This window comes from Hypomesus nipponensis, chromosome 11, assembly GCF_054491055.1.
Source record: "Hypomesus nipponensis isolate SF chromosome 11, ASM5449105v1, whole genome shotgun sequence".
NCBI classification, from domain to species: domain Eukaryota; kingdom Metazoa; phylum Chordata; class Actinopteri; order Osmeriformes; family Osmeridae; genus Hypomesus; species Hypomesus nipponensis.
The window spans coordinates 10,287,186-10,311,468 of NC_140371.1; the positions used below are offsets into that span (position 1 = coordinate 10,287,186).

At 39.6% G+C, this 24,283-nt stretch overlaps 5 protein-coding genes and 1 long non-coding RNA gene across 9 annotated transcripts; 3 read left to right on the forward strand and 3 right to left on the reverse strand.

Annotated features, from left to right (window-relative positions):
- Positions 1-1,165: 1,165 nt before the first annotated feature.
- tysnd1 (trypsin like peroxisomal matrix peptidase 1) lies at positions 1,166-4,015 on the reverse strand. The gene is made up of 4 exons (XM_084667212.1): positions 2,922-4,015; positions 2,655-2,785; positions 2,306-2,494; positions 1,166-2,038 (listed from the first exon to the last, which is right to left on the reverse strand). Exons 1-4 carry the CDS (start codon positions 3,983-3,985, stop codon positions 1,836-1,838), a joined length of 1,587 nt encoding a protein of 528 aa, XP_084523338.1. The 5' UTR covers positions 3,986-4,015; the 3' UTR covers positions 1,166-1,835.
- A 299-nt stretch (positions 4,016-4,314) lies between these two features.
- LOC146268042 (uncharacterized) lies at positions 4,315-6,957 on the forward strand. Of its 3 annotated transcripts, none has more exons than XR_014724675.1 (4): positions 4,315-4,406; positions 6,024-6,216; positions 6,343-6,456; positions 6,771-6,957. It is a non-coding gene; the product is annotated as an uncharacterized LOC146268042 (long non-coding RNA). The 3 variants fall into 3 exon arrangements; XR_014724676.1 differs by lacking the exon at positions 4,315-4,406 and adding an exon at positions 5,061-5,141; XR_014724677.1 differs by lacking the exon at positions 4,315-4,406 and adding an exon at positions 5,587-5,719.
- Positions 6,958-7,317: 360 nt separating this feature from the next.
- sar1ab (secretion associated, Ras related GTPase 1Ab) lies at positions 7,318-11,028 on the reverse strand. Of its 2 annotated transcripts, none has more exons than XM_084667063.1 (7): positions 10,897-11,028; positions 9,891-9,963; positions 9,592-9,711; positions 9,352-9,417; positions 9,101-9,204; positions 8,880-9,011; positions 7,318-8,794 (listed from the first exon to the last, which is right to left on the reverse strand). In XM_084667063.1, exons 2-7 carry the CDS (start codon positions 9,946-9,948, stop codon positions 8,678-8,680), a joined length of 597 nt encoding a protein of 198 aa, XP_084523189.1. In that variant the 5' UTR covers positions 9,949-9,963; positions 10,897-11,028; the 3' UTR covers positions 7,318-8,677. The 2 variants fall into 2 exon arrangements, with proteins under 2 accessions (XP_084523189.1, XP_084523190.1); XM_084667064.1 differs by lacking the exon at positions 10,897-11,028 and adding an exon at positions 10,127-10,485.
- A 394-nt stretch (positions 11,029-11,422) lies between these two features.
- On the reverse strand, positions 11,423-15,409 carry ppa1b (inorganic pyrophosphatase 1b). Its single transcript, XM_084667061.1, has 11 exons — positions 15,261-15,409; positions 14,601-14,665; positions 14,086-14,139; positions 13,688-13,807; positions 13,469-13,555; positions 13,018-13,144; positions 12,568-12,695; positions 12,213-12,298; positions 11,969-12,044; positions 11,834-11,873; positions 11,423-11,706 (listed from the first exon to the last, which is right to left on the reverse strand). Exons 1-11 carry the CDS (start codon positions 15,319-15,321, stop codon positions 11,678-11,680), a joined length of 873 nt encoding a protein of 290 aa, XP_084523187.1. The 5' UTR covers positions 15,322-15,409; the 3' UTR covers positions 11,423-11,677.
- Positions 15,410-15,644: 235 nt separating this feature from the next.
- eif4ebp2 (eukaryotic translation initiation factor 4E binding protein 2) lies at positions 15,645-19,193 on the forward strand. Its single transcript, XM_084667066.1, has 3 exons — positions 15,645-15,965; positions 16,495-16,674; positions 16,847-19,193. The coding sequence occupies exons 1-3, from the start codon at positions 15,833-15,835 to the stop codon at positions 16,876-16,878; spliced, it is 345 nt and encodes a 114-aa protein (XP_084523192.1). The 5' UTR covers positions 15,645-15,832; the 3' UTR covers positions 16,879-19,193.
- A 979-nt stretch (positions 19,194-20,172) lies between these two features.
- rps24 (ribosomal protein S24) lies at positions 20,173-23,677 on the forward strand. The gene is made up of 5 exons (XM_084667065.1): positions 20,173-20,240; positions 21,087-21,152; positions 21,247-21,456; positions 21,742-21,855; positions 23,588-23,677. Exons 1-5 carry the CDS (start codon positions 20,238-20,240, stop codon positions 23,588-23,590), a joined length of 396 nt encoding a protein of 131 aa, XP_084523191.1. The 5' UTR covers positions 20,173-20,237; the 3' UTR covers positions 23,591-23,677.
- The last annotated feature ends 606 nt before the right edge of the window (positions 23,678-24,283 follow it).

Consider the following 24,283-nt stretch of genomic DNA (forward strand, 5'->3'; position numbering starts at 1 on the left):
GTGACGCCTCCACCGAATGTAGGTGTGAAACAGACGTGGTCTTGCAAGTTCCGTCAGAGGCACTGTCCGCTCCGACCAGGAGTCGAACTTACCACCTCTGACTTCCCAAGCGCCACCACTAGCCGTTGTGTGAGTTTCACCACACACCGGCTACAGGTAGAAGGAAAGAAAATGCTTGGTTTCACCGGGTTGCAAAGCAGTAATTCCCTCACTGACCCACATAAATAATTGCTCAATTCTGCATTGAAATACGGTAAGATTCCTGTTCCTGTTGGTTTGCATGGTAGCACTCCCACACCATCTGCGGATGAAGATGCTGCTCCTTTGATTCCAACAGGTCCAAAGGGCCTCTTTACTCTGCACCATATCTTACATAGATCAGACTTCAGTGTTCAGTCGTCGGCTCAATTCCTTGCTTCACTCTGCCCCCTCTGTGGCTCTTAGGAGGCCGTAAGAAACACAATCTGGGCTCTATCTTGCATGTCACAATTGGAATAAAGCAACAGCTCGTTTCCCAGGCTCCTAAAGGCAGTTTTCTGTCCCCTCAAACCTGTTAACTAGTGATTCCAGGATCAGTGAAGCATCATGTTATCATGTATGCACACAGGCTTCTCAGTCCCCTCAAGCCATATGCATTGTGCTCATTCAAAGAGGCCGTAACCAATCCTTCGAAATACATATTTTTCTCACATTTTTCTCACACTGTATTTCTCTGATAATAGAATACAGAACCAGTAATATCCTGGAGGACCAGGCGTTAAATTTATTACAATAGTCCATACGCCAGGTTTTATGACAGTCCCACTGTGCAGAGGAAGGGAGAAGGAATACCAGATGTCTGAAAGCAGATCCTGACAGCATCTCTCCTGGCTACCCAAAGGGACCAATCAGTCTCTGTAACATGTCAAGCTAGTCTTATTTTACCCTGTTGTTCTGCTCTGCAAAAAAAAAAAATGGCATGTATAATTTTACTAGGTGTAAATTCTATATGGGAACATAAGGCTCATCTCCTTGACGTTAATATGTTGCATGGAGAAAACATTTCCTCTGATGTAATACCTCAGTGATCACAGAGGTAGTAAATGTTACAGGCATCCCTATCTGGGTAGTGTCATACAACATCTAGTACTCTCAGTAGATCAGTTGAATATAACTAAAAGACATGAATCATTCAGGCTTTTATTGTGTGATGTCTATTCGACTATAGGGTGTCAAAGTGTTCAGGACAAGACAAAAAAAAACACTTGTTTTCAATCATGTATTTTTTTAAATGCCAAGGGTTCCAAGGCTAGTACTGTAGGAACATATTATTAATTTGTGTCTGACCATTTCCTGAAAAACACAAAAGAAATTGTTCACAGGAATGATGACACGAAACATAGCTTTTTCTCCCCAAATCATTTCCGGTCATCATTTCATGGTTCCGGTCCTCTAATTCCTAGTGAACTTATACAATTTGTGTGTGAATCTTTAAACAGTTTTCTTTTTACCAGTAGCAATAAGAAAAATTATTATTTATCGGTATTACACTTTCAACAAAAATTACAAAACTGCTTGTTCATTTATTGAGGACACCACAGACATATCAAACTATTATTTCTCCCTCAAAAATAATGTTTTGGTGGGTCATGTTTCACACTGTGTTCTGTTTTGACAGGCACTTGGATAAGAATAACATAATAGGTTATCATAATCAAACCATTTTAAGTGCTAATTAGCTGTTGTTCATGTTCTCTGTGAAATGAAGGTACTTGGTATCTAGGTTGAGCAAAGTGCTATTGCCTATCGCCGAGAACGTTGCTTGCTTGGCAGGGTGTCTCTTAGTCATTATTCAGTCACAGTTTGCTCTGAGGAGCCTGTAGTCTCCAAACCCTCCTGACCCCCTCCTCTGTCTCGTCTAAGGCTCTGAATAGGCCAACATCACCCGTCTGGGCATATTGCCGCAGTAACGGCTGGAGCACAGTCACTGGGATGCTGAAGTTCAGATGTGGGTAGGTCACCTTAGCAGCAAAGTCCCTGGTATTACTGGATACCAGACCTGAAATACAGTTACAGCAATGAACCACCCCCTAATGTACACAAGATGACAGGTCCTTACTCGCACTGACATATACTGCAGTGACTGAGTGCCCCCTACTGTTTGAATCAGTACTGAATTTCATACTGAAATCATTTGTGAAAATAAAATATCAATAGAATGTTACATTCATAACTTCCAGATGTGTAAATGAGAAATACAACTCATAGTGGTATAAACCAATAATTAACCAATAATTAGTAATACACCCAATTAGGCAATCCTTACCGAGCAGCTCCCCTGAGCTCACACGCATCACAGCGCCTCCACTGGTCCCTGCTTGTACTGCACAGGTGGTTTGCAGCATGATAGTCTCGGAACGCCAGCTCAGGGCCCTGGAGAGAATGCCGCGAGTCAAGGAGGGACCACCACACCTTTGACCCAGCGCACCATAACCCACCACCACAACGTCTTCACCTGTGGTGGGAGGGGGGGGGGGACACGTACGCCCAGAGAAGCTGACAGTGAGTATAGCGTTCAGTTGCTATTATTTTTTCTTGACACAGTAGTGGTAGAACATGCTTAAAATTTTAAAAATTATTGTGCAGCTACTTGACTCTATTTATGACTGTATGACCTAGCTCAAATGATGTGGCCAAATGGGGCATCACTGCCTCAGGGGTGGGGTCTCTCAGTTGTACGATGGCTACATCATAGGGTGAAGAGTCCTTGGTGGAGTAAAGCACATCTCCCATCACGTCATTGTACCTGGGGAGCAAAATACAAAGCAGAGGAAGCTTGGCTAACTATTCCAGCAGATTAAGCATCTTCTTCACTTAAATCCCAAAAGAAGAAAGGACAGGCCACTTGATAACGGTTAGTACATGTAGGTCAACGGTTTTACCTGTCATTGCTGTCAAATTTCAAGGTGACGACAGATTTTCCATTGACAACATGCCTGCAGGTCAGAACCAACTGAGAGCTGACAAGGATCCCGGAGCCCCAAAACTGTCCGCTGTCTACCAACGCCACGGTGGGATATCTCTGGACGGCCCAAGTTTGGGTTCTACTCTCAAAATCTGTGGGTTCCTGTTGAAGGTGGAAGTCTCCCATAGGATCATGAATCTTCATACAACGCATTATGTTGTTCAGGATCAGTTGGAGCGAGCACACCAGTGTCAGTCCAATCAACTCACTGGCTTTCCAGCACAATGGAGACACAATTAAGCCAGCCAGGTATGCCTGGTCTCCGTTGGGGATGAAGAGCCCCCCTCCCTCAGTGCCAGGTAGGCACCGGGCATCTGTAAGGATGACGACATTCTCCTCCCCAGCCAAGTTACTGATGATGCCCTTGCTCAGGGTGCTCATGAAGAGATCGGGGCAGAGATTGCCAAATGGAGAGCCGCACGCCAATACTGGGCAGCCCTTTCGGAGAGAAGAGCTGTTAACCATGGGTATAGGTCCCGATTTGGACACACCTGGTTTCAAACCAGGTGCCTTCAGAACAGCAAACCAGCTCAGGAATTCAGAGTCCCTGACCATCTCTGCCTCCTCCTCACCGCCGTAGAAACCCCATTTATCTGATCCTCTGAACATTTTGTGAAAAGCTTTTCTGAACTCCACACAGTTGATTAAAAAATGAAGTTCTGCTGTGGCCTGAAGCGGGTGTGAGGAGGGGCTGTCTGCCACCGTGCATGCCTCATAGGCGCACTTGTTTGTTTCCAGTTGTCGTTGCTCCGAGTAGTTTATACATATTTTTAGATTGTCATTAAAACTGTCGGGTGGCAAAAATCTGAGATCTGGGGAGACAGATTCTTTGGTATTCATAAAACGAGAGAACAACAGACCACTACAGAGAACGATTCCTGCCTGTGGGTTCAGAATGACACCACTACAACTCAGAGGCCTCTGATCAGAGTATGACCCGGATACTGTTACAATACAACAAGCCCTTTCTGTCGATTCCATTTAATTACTTTGCGGTTGTGAATGTCAACTCTTACTTGCTGTAGACTGTTCACACACCGCCTGCAGTTAGCTTGTTATGGTGAAGCTAGCTAGCTACAAGTTACTTAGTTACAATTAGGCTACTATGTACCCCGAGAATAAGACAAATCATTCAAAACATTACAACTCGCTCTACTGATTATAATGTCAGTGACAAAATAATGATGGGCAGCTAAAAAGTCGATGAAAACTGACAAGACAAACATGCACAACATGTATCGGTAGCTGAGCTGCGGGTCCGTGCAACCAGTTATTTACAACCTCTACTTCCTCGATGTCATTGGTGAAAGCGAGGGGATTGGCTGACGTGTCTTCTGAACGAAAGCCATTGGCTCTGTTTTGAACGCGCTCGCAAGGGGAGACCAAGGATCAAGACAACTGTGTAAGTTTTCGAACAGAGCCCAGGGCTCTGGTAGCTCTCTGCTACTCGGGCTCCGCTAGGACTCTCTGCTCTGTAGCTTAGCTTGTAACTGAGTATTTTGGTGGTAGCTTCAGTATTTCTTGAATCAGTGGCGTTTTTAGATCCTTTTAAGGGTGCTCAAGCAAATTTAATCTCAGCACCCCTAAAAATAATAATTAAAAAAATAAAAATATATATTATTGGTTATTATAATTTGATGCTTGTATTTCATGAAGAAAGGGACATCCTTAGTTTTTTCCTTCATTCAATGTTTTGCATAATAATACATAAATGTATTAATTGTTATCCAGTGAAATTAGGAATTTATTACAGGCATGCAAACTCCTCACCTTTAGGTGAAACTCACCTTTATGAAACCAAAATGGGTAACCTACGTCATTCATGCAGATCCCATGAGATAATTTTTTGGGGGGGGAGGGGGTGGGGGGGTCGTAGCCATCATAGATAGCCATGGCCAACACAGCATTTTACCCGTGCTTCCCAACTTGCAACTGGCTTTGGAACCAAACGTCACTCCTAAATGCCTAAACCTCACAGCCAATCAGAGGCAGAGTGGGGAGAAGTTTACACACCCACCTTACATCATCTAGTAGAAACAATTTTAATACAATATTGAAAAGCATTTCTATTGGATGTGTGTTAGCTTGTCAGTGAGTGATACTTTTGACTTTTGCTTTTTAAAGTCGTTCAACACAGGTAATCCTGTTTGTTTAATTGTTTTATTAGGATGTATGCTATACAAAAAATGTATTTATGGTTAAAAGAACATGACATTGTTTACATGAGCACAGATTCTACATAGATCTAGCCTCTTAATTTTGCTCTCAAAGTGCACCAGATTCATGCGTTTAACTCTAAAATGTAATAAATATTCTTCCGGGAGCATGCCCCCAGACCCCCCAAGGGTCGGGGGTTCGCCTATCCTTCGCACCTTTTTTTACCCGACCCGTTTGCATGCCTGTTATTAGCAAGGGGGTTTAGCAATTTTCCAAGGCACTGTATTCATGTCACATTGTCATTGGGGGCTGAGCACCCCTAAAAGCTCTGATGCTAGAATCGCCCCTGTCGTGAATCTAGTAACTTTTCAGTAGCTTACTCCTTTTTTTAAGTAGCTTGGCCACACAAGCTACACTTCTCTTGTCATTTGAGAGTAGCGCAACTTAAAATAAAGAAGCTTCCTATTTAGTTAACTATAGCTTACGGCCTTGTTTGTGTTACTTAGCTTGCTACATTGAACTGGGTGGTAGCTTTTGTGTCGTGAAGCTTTATTCAAGGTAGAGTAACTGAAAGCTTTAGCTCACTACAATCTCCAAGTAGCTTTCCCAACACTGTATTATTCACATGTAATTCACCCTCAATCAAAAGTAAGATACCTCTCATGTCTCATTCCCACCCCATTTACTTAAAACAAAGGAAACAGAACATCTGACTGTAGAATTGTTTGCAAACACGCTTACTCACAATTTCAGCATATGCATCAAAATAGTAGTTTTGTTGAAGAAAGGTTCTAAGAACTGTGAAGGAAGAAAATAAGCTTGACTTCCTTTGTGAAATGTTTTGTCCGTTTTCATTTTCAAGGTTTCCCAAGGACAAAAATGTGAGGAAGAAGTGGGAAGTGGCTTTGAGGAGAGAAGGATTCACTGCAAGTGTTTCATCAGTACTTTGCTGTCAACATTTTAAGCAGGGCGATTTTGATAGGACGTGTCAGATTGTCCGACTCCGAGATGGCGTTATTCCATCCGTCTTCAGCTTCCCGGTTCACCTCCAAAGAGTAGGTGTATCATCATAAGGCTATTAGCGTTCATAAATTTAAATATTCTATTATCAATCACAGGGCAGGGTGAGATACTTATCCCTTTATATATATTGTATTATGTATTATGCTTCTTCATTTTAGTTGGAAAAGGGCAGGGCTACGTCTACCTCCAGAAGAGCTGAAGAAAACCTGTCCGTGGTCTCTCAGGATTCCCATGAAATGGCAACCTCACACCCATAACCTCAGCCTCATGATGTGAATATTTCTACTTTAAACATCATATCAGAATCTCCCTGGACATATTAAAGTCTCACTGCTGCCACTTGCTGCCACTCATATCAAACAAACTCACAAATAAACCTATACACACAATTGAAGACGCGTTGAACATGTATTCCTGGTGCACACATGCGTGCCCGCACACACACACACGCACACAAACAGTGCTGACAGTGGCTTTGACAGGTGAGGACTATAAGAAATAATGTGGGCCATAAACTAGTGGTTTCAACGTGATGTTTGTGAAGTGAAACATTACTCATGACCATGTTCATCCCTCTTTCTACTAGGATCATGACTACGCCTTGCCTGCTTCTCCTACCGCTCTTATGATCAGACTCAATGAAGCCTTGGCAAGAGTGGAAAGTCTGGAGCAAAACTTCTATTACTGTTAAGCCCACTATGAATATTCAAATACGCCGAACCATGTGTCCTGTATCATAGCTATATGTATGACCTTTGCAGCAACAAAATAAATACGTGAAAATCACGGTATTCAGTGAGGTATGATTAATTAAATGCGCTGACAGCTCATTGCTACGGTAGCCCTGAAGTGCAAATCACAACAGCAAATAGGAAAACACGAGAGCAAATATGAAAACACTTAATCAAGTCATAAAACACAACATTAACTCCTACCGGAAAATGTAGGGCCTATCTAGCAGAGGACGGACCCTCCTGATTGGACAGATGGACTTATCGGTCTTTTAACAGGAAGGAGAGGTGAAAAACACGAAACCTTATGATATGATAAGCATGTGCATATCAGAATCATGTAACATAATTTATGAAGAAATTGTAAGCAGGGATAGCCTGTAAAGAGACAAACGACTCAGATAATTGTCCAACATATTTATTCAGATTTCGAATCAAAACCAAATACTATATAATACATCAATAACCAATTCTGCTGCCCCTTGTGTGCTGGCAGTGACATCATTTCAGATAAACTGAAATGCATGCTAAGTGATTATTTACAAAATTAATTATTGCACCCACAGGTAGCGTCACGTACCTCACTCCTCAGTAAAACATAAGCACTCTCATATCATATCTGCATTGTGTGAACAGTAGATAGTCACCAAGTTCAAATGTTAACAGTAAATTAACCATAAAAAAGTACATAGGTAGGTTGAGCATTGTAGATAAAATGGAATCACTTACATGGCTTGTTGTGACTTCTGACACTGTTATGAAATCCTGATACTGTACAAAAGTAATTTTAGTAGACATAAATAAAACACATTCACTTCAAAATAGGAGAAATAATGCACTTGTGGTCACATTCACGAATTTGGCTGGTGGTATTAAAATAGGGATTAAGCAAAAAACATAACAGTCAAAATATTAATACTGGTATGAAGAAAACTTGTTTAGTGTTCACTGTTTAATAATACTTCTGTGGTCTGTAATCCTCATATGGCATACTTACAAAGTATCAAATCAAGTGGTATTCTGAAAATGTAATCCAGCTATTCAACTTCATAGTCAATATACCAAAGTACAGCCGTGATCAGACCGTTCCCCACCCGTTTTCTGTATGATCCTGTAATATGATCCAGGACACATTTTTAGATAGGAGAATGTCTAAATGTCTGTTTAGCTTTTCATGAGCTGAAGATGTGCGCTGCTAAAAAGAAACAAACCTGAAACTCTTAAACTAATCCCCTTCTCTGTAATTCAATACCTTAGACTAAAAATACACCGTGGTTAGAAACCGGTTGAGAAGGTTGACATGTTCTAATCTGTGAGCGTGAAGGGGGTTACTTACTGCTCAGTTCAAATGGGGGGGGATTCCCCAACTTGGCAACATCTAAGGGATTGCAGTTAGTGCAAGAAGGTACACAATCTTGTACACAACCTGGTACAAGGTGCACTAGGTCTAAAATCAAGAAAATCACAGGTGAACTCTACCTGGCTTTGGCATGGAACATGGTCACACACTGCTTCTAGAATTTCAATTCACTTCACACAATAATGGCTTGTGACAGTTGTTCAGTTATCAATGTCACTTTTAGCAACCTATGATATCAAGCAAATGAGTATAAAGAATCTCAAGACAAATTATTTTGGGGAACTCAAACTCAAAATAAATATAGCACGCTGGTAACAGACATCCAGCAGGTAGATTTGTGCAACTTGTCGACTTGTGTATATACAAAATCCTTTATAAACAAGATACATTTAAAAAGGTCAGTCAGTCAATGTACTGCGAGAGCCAGCGGAAACCATCCCCATAGCCCTGTCTCTTCAGGACACTGCACATGTAAACCTCCATTGGCCTCAAATTCAACTCCTTCAGAGACACTTTGCCCTGTCGGGGAAGCACAGACATAACTGGGCTTAATTTGAATTCGGGAAACCACCCACAGAGAGTAAGATCAACCAGACATCCTTACCTTTCCGGTTGTGTGACCATAAAGACCAAACATTCCTACGAGTGCCTCCTCACTGATGGCTTCTGGACGGTCAATCTTGTTACCCAGAATGAGGACCGGCACATTGGAGATAGTCTCATCTGTTAACAGGGCCTGGAAAGGTCAAATAAAAATACAGCGAGTCTTTTATTGTTCCCAATGTAAAATAAATATTTGTTTGAGTCCTAGAGGGGGAGACTTACATCGAGTTCAACTTTGGCTTCTCCTAGTCGTTCATGATCAGCACAATCCACCATGTAAACAATGCCATTTATGGCTGGGAGATAATTCTTCCAAATTCTCCTCGCTGGGAAAATCAAACCAATGCCTTTAAAGTAAACTACCTACTTTAGGCATACTGTCCCTCTAAGATAATCACATAAAAAAACACAATGTGATCACTTTTGTAACAGAACCTTCTCACATGATTACAATGAATACAATACTACCCCACCTTGAGTGTGTCCACCAAGATCAAATGTTGTAAAGGTCATTCCTGCAATAGTCAACTCTTCAGATGCTAAGGTAAAAAAGAACAGGACCATGAGTTACAAGGGGAAGACGGATGTACAGGAAAACTCGAGCCAAGCAGAGTCCCACTACCTGAAATACACAGCTTCAAAACAAGGACATGGAGATTGCAATTACATTAAGGATGTAGACACACACAAGACATCATTTGCCATAATCTTACTCGGATGTAGTGTTGGCACATGTTGTCCCAGTCTGTCATCTCTGAGCATATGTAATAGTGTTGTTTTCCCAGCATTATCTAATCCAAGGAACACTAACTTTCCAGTCTTCTTGTATAAACCTAGAGGTAAACATAACATGATACTTCAGATTGTTGGGCAACAATTCAAAGGTTACTTAATAAATAGAATTGAATCATGTATGACTCAATGTAAACATAAATAGAATAGTTGTGTTTAGGGGCAAATGCACACCTAATACACTGATCCACAATAATGTAATAGGTGAAACAACTCGAACCTAATAATTGTAGAACACCACTGAAGCCCCTGTAGATCCAATCAAATATAAAAGACATGTCTGTTTCCTTTACCTGAAAAAAAGAATACATCACATTCATGAACACAATGCTTTCATCAACTCAACACCTTAATTATTACTTTAAGATGGAGGGCCAGATGTAGCAACAATTCTAAGGCAAGTATTTTTTTGCAGTGATTAAACAAGATTGGTCAGCTATTTAACAAGATACTTACTTAGCAAAATAAGTGTTAAGACTCACTACGACACAGTACGCAACCTCATACTGAAAGCTCATTGTTGAAACTTATTTCATGACTTGGGATTACCTAGTTGGTATGTGTAAGCTTGAAGTACAGTAATAGGCTACTATAAAGCCATTCACAAAAATATAAATATCTACAAGCAAGCTTTATTACATATGTTAAGTATTCCGGTTGATGATGCTAGACTAACGGTGGCTCAAATTATTTTCACAGACAAGTTTTGTGAGCAGATGACACTTGATACCAGGCACTTGAAACACACATGCGCGCACACACGCACACAAACAGCTGTTACTCTCAGTGCTTGCTGTGAATATCTTAACAGTGACCTCGAAGGAATGCAAAAAAATACTTTCATAGATTTGTATATGGAGTAGCCTATGGCGAACTAAATTAATAGAAACCCCGTTTTTACTCAAATGTAGCCTACGTTTACAAGTTACATTGAAAATGTAACACAGACGCTATTTTATAGCAGTTTTGCCAGGAGCTAGTTAGGTGGCTGCCAATCAACATAGGTAAAACCGATTGCCGACAATGCCCTTAGTTACGAGTAGTACTCGATCCGGAGTAAACAACATTGTAAACACGTTGAGTAGGCACAACAAATAAATAAAGTTAAAAACACCATTAATAGCGCAACCATGCAGAGATGAATGTGTGTCACCTCTCGAACGCTTAACTGTGTACTGACCGCATTGGAGAGATATGGAAGCAGGAGATATACTGTATTATTTTACCTTTATTTGCCGGTTAATCCACTCCTCGAACGTTACTTTTAAGTCCTAGATACCACCGTCAATGACAGGTCCAAATTTGACAGTTCACCGGAACTGCGTAACAACTGTTTTTGGCGAGGTGTGTCACGTGGGAAAATATGATCCGTCCTGCTGACATTCTTTCTGTATATATTATGTATAATTGTACAAAAAAAAGAAAACGGTCGTTGATCAGGGATTCATCTTTGAACACACTTTTCCACATTCAATTTAAATAAACTTATTATATCCGTGATGTCAAGGGAATAACAATGTGCACTGCCAAAGAAAGATGTTTTATATAATGAACGAATGAGGCAACAATGTGGGTAAGCAGTCCAGTAGAGGGCAGTAAAATACGCATCTGTGTAGCCCTATTCATCCAAAACCATGAGTACATTTGACACATTTGGTTTGAGATTGCTTTCAAGAAAATGTAAACTATCAATGAAACAGTCTGCAGAAAATAAAAGGATGTTCACATGAATAAAAACGTAATAGTCCTCAATGACTATTTAAACGGAGGCTTTATTAAAGCAATTTAGATTACTCTATACAGTACAGAAGTAGCTAGGCAGGCCAATGCCTTGAATCTACTTTTTTTTTTTAAAGATCCATGTTAAATAACAGTGAAAAACAAATTTGACATGATTTAGTAGTTTTCCTTTTCTTTCTACAGAACCTACTCAGCATCTCTAGTCTGTGGTCACTTCAAGTGCATGTCTCTTCAAGTATGCCTTCTTTGGTTCATCTTGTGAAGATGTCACTTCTCATAGTAGAACCATTTATCAACTGGGGAACAGAAAACCAATGATTAGATGCAGGGCTCTCAAGTCTGATGCATTCGCTGAGACGCATTTCAGCCATTTCTCATTTCAACCCCCACCCCCCTTGGCCAGAATCAAATCAAACAGCTTACCTGAAGAGGGCATAGGATCTTCTGTTCCACAAGGGCATGTCTGAAAGCAGACACCAAAAAAAAGGACCATGATATAAAAGTGGCTGATTTCTTTGGAACAGACATGACAGCAGTAGAGACACAGATGATACCAACCCCATCAACAAAAGCCTTTGCCTCGTCCCCTGAGCAGCAGAACGGACTGTCACTGGTTGACACACATGTGTTTTTACTGCAGAAAGGGAGAACAATCAAAACGGTTTAGTCTATTTCCATGGATGAGAAATTAATTTACTATCAACCTTTGTCCTACCCACCATACCTCTCTTCTGGGACACAGACTTGGTGCAGTCAATCTAGCACACCCAATATCAAGTCCTATATTCAACTTCCTTCTCACCAGTTCAATTCCCCAGCCTTGGTTTGTTGGGAGATGAGGGCCTTCCAAAAGCCATTGGTGCTCTTGATTGTTTCAATAGCAAAATCCTGAGAGAAGAAATACACACGTCATCTGAGATTTCTTAATAAAAGCTAGCCACTGGAATATGCTTCGAACTGTTGCCACATAATTTTACAACTTGTAAAATGGCCACAAGAGACACTTTTACATTTAATAGGAAATCATTCCCAGATGATTAGTCTGACCAGAAACTCTGGATTTTACATTGTGGCCTGGTGAGCAAAAATATATTGCAGAAAGCAGCTTAAGCAAACCCCCCACACCAGGCTGGAAATGTTCAGGGTACAGTACACACCCTGTCTTTGAACTCGCCATTGAAGGCAAATTTGTTTTCTGGTTTCCCATCTGGGACTTTGTACCTCCTGAACCAGTCAACAGTGGCATCCAGGTAGCCTGGCTTCAGTCGCTGCACATCACTAATATCTAAAACACACAAGAAAGTATGTTGAGCTAGGAAAGAATGGATAAATGTAGTAGAAACACATACACTGTTAGTCCTTTGAAACTAAGCTACCAGGCATTGTGCAAGAGTAATATGTCTCAACTACAGTATTACACAGTACAATGCAGCTAAAATAAAATCTGTAAAAGGAAGGATCAAACATTTCATGGGTGTCGTTTCTTGACATCTTGTCATCTCAAATACAACATCCAGAGAAAAGACTAATTTGCAGGTATTAGAGACGTACTCTACTGCTAAGTGCTGCTTTCAGTGCCCTTAAGAGTTTTAGAAACTCAAACTCACTGTTCATGTCCTTAGCTTCAGGATCCTCCACATTAATGGCAATGACTTTCCAATCAGTCTCCCCTTCATCAATCATTGCCAAAATACCGAGTACCTTTATTTTGATAACCTCCCCACGCGAGCACACCTAAACGGAAGATGTCACACGTTACCTCAGCAAACCGTCTGCATGACGTTATCATACTATTGCAAAACAATATTCTTTTGTAGGAAACAAATGTTGTTATATTGTTTGTCCATTTGTATAGAAAGATACATATGCAAGTATAGACTTAAGATTAAATATATATATATATTCTTAAGTATCTGAAGTTATCACTTTGGAGTTTGTTAACTGGATGATGACAGCATGTACTGAATGAAACAGTGCATAATCACTATCTTCAATGCATCAGCCCTGTATTGTGCAGCCTAAACATGTTTGTTGATATTGTATTTTTATATGATTTACCTTAGTACCAATTTCACAAACATCGATAGGATCATTGTCACCACAGCACCCAGTGTCCCCGTCTTTGTGTCCAGGGTCTTCCCAGGTCTACCAACAAACAGTGTGTCAGCTCAATACAGTGAGACCAATTAGGTAAGTTATAATATGTATTAAATGTAATAACAGTTCAGGCCTATTGTAAATGTAATACACATTTTCTACCGAGTATGAAATAATTACTTGGGGTATTGCTCCATAGTTCCAGATGTAACCTTTGTGTGGAAAGACATTGGCGACATATCGCAAGTTACCCTTCTTTACGTCCTGCTTGATGGGATTAAGAGGATCTTTTGTTGCTATCTAAAAAAAAAAGAAAGGAAAGGGAAAAACATGTACTTCGAAGCTCCATTTTGTTAACACAAACAATTGTTTAAAAAATATCTTATAAAAGGTTATGTTTGTCTGTGAAATAATGTAATCAAGAACATGTTTTCATTGTTATTTTAATTCATATTTAGAAACAGGAGCCCCACCTCAGCGGCACAGGTATTGAATAGCAACAAGTACATGTAATTTTTAAGTCATATTAAAATCAGAGCAGCCAATAGTAATATGCCATTAAAATATTTTAACAATACCTCCATCTTTGCATTTGTCCATCTTGGTACTTCAACAACCATGTGGAAGATATTCTGCAGCAAACAGACCAGTGTCATATTGCAATGGATTTATTCACAATACTCTAATTGATACATGTGCCTCACGTAAAATTACAGTCATATAGATTAAAACCAATAGTACAGTTCCTTTATGGCTACATGATTATGTTGGAAGAGATGAGTAGTTGAAGAGATAAGTGCCATCAAAATTACATAGCCTAAGTTATTCATAAGAGATAAGATAACAGGTATCGATGATTGAACGTTAACCCAGTGCTTAGGTACTAAAGATCTGTTGGCTTGACAAATAGACTATGATTCACCCAATTTAACTATTTCTTAGAGAAACCCAGCAACACAAAACTTCCCAATCCAATTTTCTAACCATTGATTCAACGGTAGAGCCTATTGCCTGCATTTACTTAAGACATTCACAATTCCAATGGGAATCAATTATATAACTTGATTAAATGTATAAAGGTGGCATGCTTTACCTGGCTCTCGTCAGCATACATTGATATATCATGGAATGGGGAGATGTACTTTCCTTCAGCATTTTCTGAGGATACAATGTAATGAGAATAAGAACAATGGTGACGTTACTACACACCCCACACCGAGGACGCCACGGTGGCACCCTCCCTTGGCTGTCCCTACCTGGTGACAGATGGGCGTAACAACATCAAGAATTTCAAGAGGAAATAAAACTGAAATGCAGCCCTAGCTTTTTCCGCAACGTTACGCACATACTAGTAGTTCCACATACATACAATCTCCCTACGGATAATCTTCAACAGAACAAATAGAGTAGCGAGAATCTGACAGTAGTTTAGCGACATTCTTTCATTCCAGTTTGTCGGATTTTAGACACCCGGCATTACCAGTTAGTGTCACTTCTATAGTATCGTTTCTAGTCAATAGAACATGTCGAGATTAATTGCCATTTCATTTACCTACATCCAGAAACAACACATTTAAGTGTGGTTACTTTGGTTAGACCAGAATATCACAAAACAAGTGACACGTGGGGTGCTAGCTGGCTGAGATTAGCCATTTGGAGCTGCCCAACCTAGCTAGTGCTAGATTAGGACATGTCTATTCGTTGTGCTTACTAAATTTCAATTTCCACTTGCCAAAAAGTGAAGTATACTTACTGAAAAACAAACGATAGCTTAACGTGTTTGGGTTTCCTCTCTCTTCGACAGTGAAGCTCATCTTTCAGCCGGGTTGATCTTGACTTGCTGTATTGCAGAGGCGGGCTAGTGCGGTTACACATGTACTACTACTAGGTGGCGCTCTGGCAGGTCCATAAGAAGAATCAGGGAATTCAGAGGCGCATGCGCATAAAAAAAAAAGATTTTATGAATTGTACATTTGTATGCAATTTTCTATAAAAAATGTTTTATGAAAGGATTTCTTAAGATCATTCCATTATTTGTCTATTATTTTCTTGAATGTATTATATCGGCATATATATTTCATATATATTTTCATATATATGTCATTTGCTGACTTCCCTTGCCTCATATCCTCCCGGTGATTGTTGTTCTTCCTGCCTGGCGGAGGGAACGGACGGTGCTGAGCTTGACGGCTGGGAGGACGAGCTGATCGACAAGAAAGCATTAGGGAGAGAAAAGGGAGAGGGAAAGGCCCAGGGTTCCACCGTCCATAAGGAAAAGCCACCCATAGTTTGCAATTGTTTAATTTGTAATCAAATTCGGTTAAAATGTCGACCAGTCGTCAGCTTAGCGAGAGCAGGGCCATTCCTACTAGGACGGTGTTGATTAACGATACAACGCAGCTACCTCATGACTATTGCACCACTCCTGGAGGCACTTTATTTTCGACCACTCCGGGAGGTAATGGGGACTCTATTGTGTATTATATGTATTAATGGAATGACAATTTCGGTTTCACTCTAATTTGCACAGATTTGCAGTAACCAATGCTATGGGTTTCCAAACGTGGCCTACTCTGCTGTCAAAGCACCAAAACAAAAACAATACTTTGCCCCGCCCCCGTCGTCTCAAGCGGTTAAATGAATGGTGTGTCTTTAACGCAATAATCTTTCTTCCTTTTTGTGTTTATTATCTGTTTCATCCTGGTCTTTTTTCACTGTCAATAACGCTACATGAACGTGGTTGCATGTGGTCTTGTCTTGACGTTCTCGCTTTAGTATGATGGTGTCACCAGCAAGTTAGATTAGGTTTCTGCTTTTATTCTTGTTTTATTCTTGTTTTATTTCGGTTGATTATCATCCAAGGCTGAGGAGCTAACCTCTCCTGACAATAGAGATTCGATTTGTTGAGTCACAGGAATAAATTCATACTTTTTCATAACAATACTGTTAGATAATTAATACATGTCATGTTATTTTGTGTTTCCCAGGCACTCGAATAATCTACGACCGTAAATTCCTACTGGACCGTCGTAATTCCCCCATTGCCCAAACTCCCCCAGCCCATCTGCCTGTTATCCCAGGGGTGACCAGCCAAAATGTCCTGAGTGAGAACAGAAAGAATGAAGCAAATAACCATATCAAGAACCATGATGGCAAGCCAGCCAATGGTGAACCCACTCATTTTTCTTGTTGAGCTATAAGGGTTACCAGACAGTTCATCTTCACAGAACTGCTATGTATATTGTCAGATACATAATACATCACTTTGTGTTCTTATGTTTTAATTATATGTGGTATAAAAGGTCATTATTGCCCTGATATTTATTTGTTTTCTTTAAGGTGAAGACTCTCAGTTTGAGATGGACATCTGAAGCTGAGGAACCAGACCAGAACAAGAAAATGACCTGGCACTTGTGCCAGTGGCTTGGCTTTTAGAAACACATGTTGTGAGCCCCTCACAGCAGCCTTCATCTTTAGGTCTCTGTCTTGCTGCTGGTTGTGATACGTGTAAACAATAACAATACAGCACAGTGTGCTGTACATTAGGGCCAACTCTGGAAACGGTTAAAGGTTAGGTTTCTGGGTTTCAAGAACCTGTATTTATCAACCAAACTATAAGGGTCTGAATTTAAAGTAACCCCCTACTGTCCAAATTAATAGTTGTTCTTGCCCAATAACAATTATGTCACTCAGAATCTTTACCAGAGCACACTGTAAAACTGGCCACTTAAGATATGGATTAGCCCTATGGACCCATCCAAAACTATACTTTGGATAATAAAGTACTGGCCTTAGAATCAGGATTAGTGTGTACTACAATTTTTATAGTCACTGATGATCTTCTTTGACAAATATTGTTTGGGTGTAATCTTTTGCTACAAAAGTACTTGAATTAATCCAAGATCACTTAGTTACTTCAAGTTAATCAGTCTGATAAGTTACCAGTGAAGCTTACAGTATAAAAAGGGATGCTGTGATTGAAATTTAGTTGTTTTCAAATAAGATGAAAATTCTATAGTCATTCCAAACCTTCAATAGTTGGGAACACTGATGTAAAACAGTATTCTTTTTTTACATTTTTATTTTGTAGAATAATTTTTAATCAATTACCTTTTAATTAGTTGATGATGAAATATTTTGGGACTGCAGGAATTTCACCATAATCAGCAAATGGCCTTCCATTTAGGTTTTGTTATGTTAATTATTAGTTATCGTGAAAGTTATGTTTGCTCAGGCACTTATCCATTTATCATCTTCAGTAGCATATGATTTAAAAAGTATGCTAACGTTGACTTTACAGCAGGAAATTCAATAGTTAATGTTTTGGACCGGCTGATATCCTTTGGACTGGCTGATATTCTTCAGTTTCATTTAGAGACTGCGATTTCTTTTGATGATCCATTTTGCACTCATGTTACAGATAAAAGATAACATTTTACAAAAGTCAGGTGTTTTGGAATACTTTTTTGTAATTGATTGGAATATTTGAGTTCCATCTGAGAGAACCATGGACGGGAGACCACAAATGACTACAGAAATGGTTTAGATCCTAACAATATTTTTTGAATGAGATTCCATGAGATGTTTTCAAAAGTTGAAACTAAAAAAGTATTTTCTATGCATTTTATTTTTGAATAACTTTATTTTGCAGACCAGTTTCTCAAAATAACAAAAACGAAATCAGGATATATTAAGGACTGTTTGTTCCCCAAAACCTGTGAGACTGCCTCCTAGTGCATTACAGATTAAGAAGTGCAGAAGTGCATGTGTAGACAAGAATACGTTTGAGGGAATTTCTATCCTGTCTGGATTTACCTCTAGTCCCTGCTCACATTTCCTATAAAAGTTATTTACATCCTATAGGTATAGCCGATTCGATCTATCAGAAATGTGATACTGGATAACTACACATATATCCCCACTGTGCTGTAACTATTCTCTTTAATACCTTACTAAATCATTAGTGTCAAGTCTCTCTACCCATGCCTTACACACAGTAAATAGAAAGTTGAAGTGGACGTTTATTTTCTGTTTTTTTTTCAAATCTCTTCAACATAAATATTTATTTTTAAATGACTTTAAGTCAGTACTATATTATGAATTTGTGAAGATTTATTTTTTGAAAACACTGTATTGTTTTAGATTTTTCTCTTTTAGCAGCTGGAAGATTTCCACTTTCCACCATGCAAGGGTTTAATGTTATTATTTTACGACCAGTTTCAAGTTGGGTGAAACATGATTGTGATTATGAAGACATATTTCCTAACCATAATCTTAGTTCTCTTTGCTCATTTTATTTTGTCATTATAACAGCTAAATTGTCAACAAGCAATCCATGGATGCAAGATTTCCTAGATTGTTTTATGAGTTACTGATACATTGTATTCAGATTGTTTGAAGTGAAACATTGTGTGTCAAAGCCTCATGACTTACAATTAGAATGGACAATGTCATGCTAAGCATTTGTAAATACTTAGCATTGCACTTTTATACGTATATTTGTTTTGTTCTGAAGGTATCACTTTAGGCCAGCGGTTTGCATAGAGGGCTAACATTTTATGTTGCAAAATAAGATATGAAACAAACATGACTTCAGTTCTGAATCAAATTAATGCATTAATGTTCAGAGAAACGCCAATGCCAGAGGACACTGTTACAGATAAATAAAGTTCCTTAATGTGGAGGACTTCATATGGCTCGTTTTTGCCACTGTTCTCACTGTCTGGGCCTTTAAAGAGATTGTTCCATGGTGCAATGTAGGACAGATGCAAAGCTGAAATCACTAGAAACCACTAGGTGTAGTGGCATTCAATTGTGCAGTGCAGAATGAGTGCCCTAAGCAATAATGAACACTATTTAACAAACACACACACACAGACACCGACACACACGGACAGACAAACAGACTGATTCCTGCAAGTAAATGAACAAATTGCTCTGGTGGGCTATTTATTGCGTTTGCTTATTCGTTCTAACAGCCCTACTCAATCTGTTATGAGCTGGTTGTAAGCAGTAAACATTGAATTTGATTAAACTGGTAAAGTTTAAGTTACAGACACATAACCACAAAAACAGGCATGTAAACATGCAAAATATAGGTTCCATGTTTTTCCTGGGTTAAAATATATATATGTTTTTTTACTTTGACTAATGTGAACTCAATGGCGGCATAATCCATTAATTTCTATAATTGTACCCCCCCCCCCCCCCCATCAAACTTGAGAGCCCTGCGATTTCTCATCGATATATTTTCTACTCTCTTACAGCCGTTCTTACCTTTCAGAGACTACCATAGAGCCGTAAAACTGGAGTTCTGGCGGAAAATCAGGCCATATCTCGGTTTATGAGTGACATGGTTTTTGGTCATCTGTTGTTGAGTTCTTGAATAATTATTTTCAAGGTGTTCACAGGGTGTTGCAGCCAGGTGTATGGGTTCCTCACAGCATTTCGGTAGAAACACAACTTAAAGGCCACTCTTTTAGCCTACAAATTTTTACATAAACATTTGTGTTCTATGAATTAATCCTGGCCACAGAATAGTCGGTAATTATTGAAGAATTACGTATGAATTTTTTTGACAAACTTAGGCTACAAAATCTGAGCTTTAACTCCATTTAATATATTTTTCATCAGGCAAACTAAAGCGGCACGTTCTAAATTTCAGGCATTTTATTGGCTTCCGACGGGTCCTTCTTTCTTTTCTACGTCCCTGAGAGAGGCTAACGCCAAGATGGTGAGTGTTGTGGCATAATTTGTGAATAAATCCTTTTTTATCCTCGCCATCGCTTACCATATGAAGTATTTACAAGTCGCTTATGTTAGTTTAAGATGCCCTTTGCAAAAGTACTTGATTATTAAGATGATGAGCTTGCTTGTTAGCGGTTTATCAGACTGGATGAAACCTGTGGCCTAGCAGACCCATTTTGGTACTGGCGAACACACTGTCCAGCTAGTTTGATAATGAGCTATGGCATGTTTTTTAGTCCTACGAGATTCTTCCGAATTGTAATATTAATGTTAGTCTATACGTACAAACGTGTACAATGGCCAATCGAATAACTGAATGGCCAGAAAAACTGTTAATGCAGAACACACGAAATCTGTTAACGATAGAGCTAGCAACATTGACATCAATTGGTAGTTCCTAGTTGGCTAGCCAACCTTCCGTAGTGTGAAACTGCTGAATAGATGGCCAGTTTGGTAGCTATTTAAGTAGCTCGTATTGAGCAACATGTCATATTTGTGTTGTCTATGTTTTGTACATTGCATCGTAGGAAGGTTCAGTGTATGCTACCTTGGTAGAGGTAGCCTAGCATCCAAGGAAATGTCTCAAACGATGCTTACATCATGTTAAGCTTCATAAATTGCCTTGTTCTATAACGATGTTTGACTTTTTTCTTGTTTTGAGGAGTTACACATTTAACTGAATCAATTATTCTTAGAGCCAGTCATCCTAAAACGGAATAGCAATTTATTCACAAGACAAGATTTGTGGACTCATTCCTGACTATATATATGGAGTGTGTTGATGTACTGATGTTAAATAGGACTTTGTTTGATAATGGTTTTATTGTTGCAGAACGACACCGTAACGGTCAGGACCCGGAAGTTTATGACAAACCGGCTGCTTCAAAGGAAGCAGATGGTAAGCCTATGCACCGTACTTGCTCATAAGTCATCAAAACTGTGTTGTGCCTGTGTTTAACAAGATTGTGACCATACTTCCTGTCCTCTGTCAGGTTGTCGATGTCTTGCATCCAGGCAAGGCTACAGTCCCCAAGACTGAGATCAGGGAGAAGCTCGCCAAAATGTACAAGACCACGCCCGACGTGGTGTTCGTATTTGGCTTCAGGACCCAATTTGGTGGTGGGAAAACGACAGGCTTCGCCATGGTCTACGACTCTCTAGACTACGCCAAGAAGAACGAGCCCAAGCACAGACTGGCCAGGGTGAGGAAATGCCGTGTTGACTGATGTGCATCTCATCACTCCACTAAAATGTCACCAATATCTTATCCTGTGAAGTTGAAGAGATCTGCATGGAAATGCTTGTCCACTGAGCAATACCTGTGTTTTAGCGCAATTTAGCTTTCTGAGCAGCGCTTTTCTTCTCAAACTAATTTGATCATGCAACTAAGTTATTCCCAGGCACAAACATGCAGATGTTAAACACCCAAGTTTTGCTCTATGGTCGTGGCGAAGCTTGCAGAAGTAGTGACGTTCCTGTTCCAACAGCACGGCCTCTATGAGAAGAAGAAGTCCTCCAGGAAACAGCGCAAGGAACGCAAGAACAGAATGAAGAAAGTACGAGGCACCAAGAAAGCCAGTGTTGGCGCCGCTGGCAAGAAGGTAATGCACTCCGTCACCGTGGCACATCCATCAGTTTAACCACTGGCCATTAGACCTGGTCTCCTTCATGCACTACATCACATGGGTGGGGCTCGCATGCTGTCATTTTCACCCATAAAATGTTTTTCAGTGCATCTAAAGGAGATCAGACACTAAGCCCAGGACAGACATGGAATTCACTTTGTTCTTTCCTCCATTTGTCAGTTTAGCATTTCTTACCATTTTCTGTTTATTTCCCTCCATTCTTTCTTTTTGTTCTACGGGACTGTAGAAGGTAAAGTTGTTTATGAAGTAGACTAACTGCAGTGTGCATAAGTACCCTATGAGTGGTGGTCCTAGCTAACTGAGACATCCCCTTATCCTCCCATTTACACGCTACCATCCTATTACTGTATTTTCTAAATATAGTTGTGCCTTCCAGTAGTTAAAATAAGTATTTTATTTGCACTATTTGCTGTATTTTTATTGCACTAATTTTGTGTTGAAACTGGGCACTAATTGTGGGGCAATTTCATCTTTGATGGACTTGACACAATAGGCTGTGAAGGCATAGTAACAACCACATGATTTCAGAGATCCCGGTTTTCTTAGTAGCTCAATAGTCTAATCTTACCTTCTTCATTTTTGCCTTTTATTTGGCCTTCCATGGATTTCTTTTGCAGAAATAAGGTGTCACTCAGGTATACAAGCAGAATGGGCATGGTGTTCTATTCTGTGTTGGACATGACATCCCATGTCCTAATAGACCTGTGTATCTGCATGTTTCACCCTAGTCTCCCACAGCCTCTCCCTTACCTTCTCCAAACATTCAAATTACCCTTCTCTTCACTTTTAAAATCCTCATTTTACCCTCCCTGGACAAAGCCTTCCTTCCCCTTAAATACAGCTGGCTTGTGCTAATACTTAATTGTGTATTTACCCACTTATACATTTCAGTATATACCACTGGCATCACTTCTTTTGAAGTTTGTCATGTTTGACTATTGGTTAGCTAACATCTTTAAAGATTGTATGCTAACATTCACAAATGCTAGACAAAGCAAACATTTATGAAAGCATGTCAAAACAGTTGACAATGTTAAAATGTTTAAACTGGTGAAGGAGACTAAAATCGTTTGTGTTTATACCAGTGAATGAGAAGTCTGGGTATATTGTCCTTAGCCTGGGCATTGTCAGACCAATTCGCAAATGCGTATTAGTCTGAAATATCTCCTTTTGGATTTCCATGGGGTGCAGACAAAAATGCCTTTGGATGCAGTTGGCTAGAATCCAAGACAACCAATAAGAGAAGCGAAACGTCATCTTGGTTTTTTATGAGAAAGCCTGAACAGCGCTCCTGTACAGGATCGTATCCAACCAATGAAAGGTTGTGATTGGCTCGGCACTATCCAGTCCCAATGGATATCTCTTGAGAGGGTGGCCAGACCCATCTGGCAGAGAAATAAAACATTATCTGTCGGGTTTATCTTTCCCCGGCTACATTGTCCTAAGTTAAATTCTGCAATGTAACTATCCAGCCATGTAAGGTTATTTTGTAATGATACATGACGTAGCTCTGTATATCATTACCTTTTTCTAGATGCCCATGTAAACTTCCTATAGTAACACCTTTAGCTCCCACATGTAATTTTGTCCCTGAGTAATCCAGTCACTTCAATCTCCACCGAGGAAATGTCAGATTGTAGACGCTTCCTTGATGCTCCCTGACTTTTGTTTTCCTGTGTCCCAACAGTGAGATGGGTGAACCAGGAAAGATCTTCGTGCTCAAGATGTTCTTGTATATTGTCATCAAATAAAAAAAAGTTTGGAAAAAAATTGAAAATTCTTGTTGTGTTCTTTGTTTCAACTTGACAATTTAATTTAAATTCAGTGCTTTTTTTTGGACAGGTACCATCATAGGGCATCGCATCTCTTATGCAGTTCTAATGTCATTGGTTGTCACATTTTCTAAATCTTAATATTGATGCTTGTATGTTATTTCAAGTTCAAGACCTTTTCCTGTTAAGTTACACAACCATTCTCATTTAACACATCAGTGTGTTCATAAACCTGAAAAGGTGCGGAAATAAGCACATGCCACATGGGCGTCATAGACTTGGTTGAATATCTTTGGTCTTAAATATTTTGTCAATGGGTCTACAAAGGATTATAACAATTCACCACCAGGGGGGGCTCTTTCCTTTTCAATGAACAACAATGCTCTGTTTATGACTAACATCTGTGCATCTCATTTAGAACATGTTTCTACCTGACTTGTGGAAGGCATGCATGAGTAGCTAGTAGTTTGAGACAGAACACACCTACCTAGTAAAAAGAAAAAGCATTTATAGACCTGCATCCAGACCTTTGTTTTGTTTGTCTATTAACATTATTGAAATTAGATGGTGACCTTTTCAGATTATTTGCATGTAAATATCCAGAAAAAATA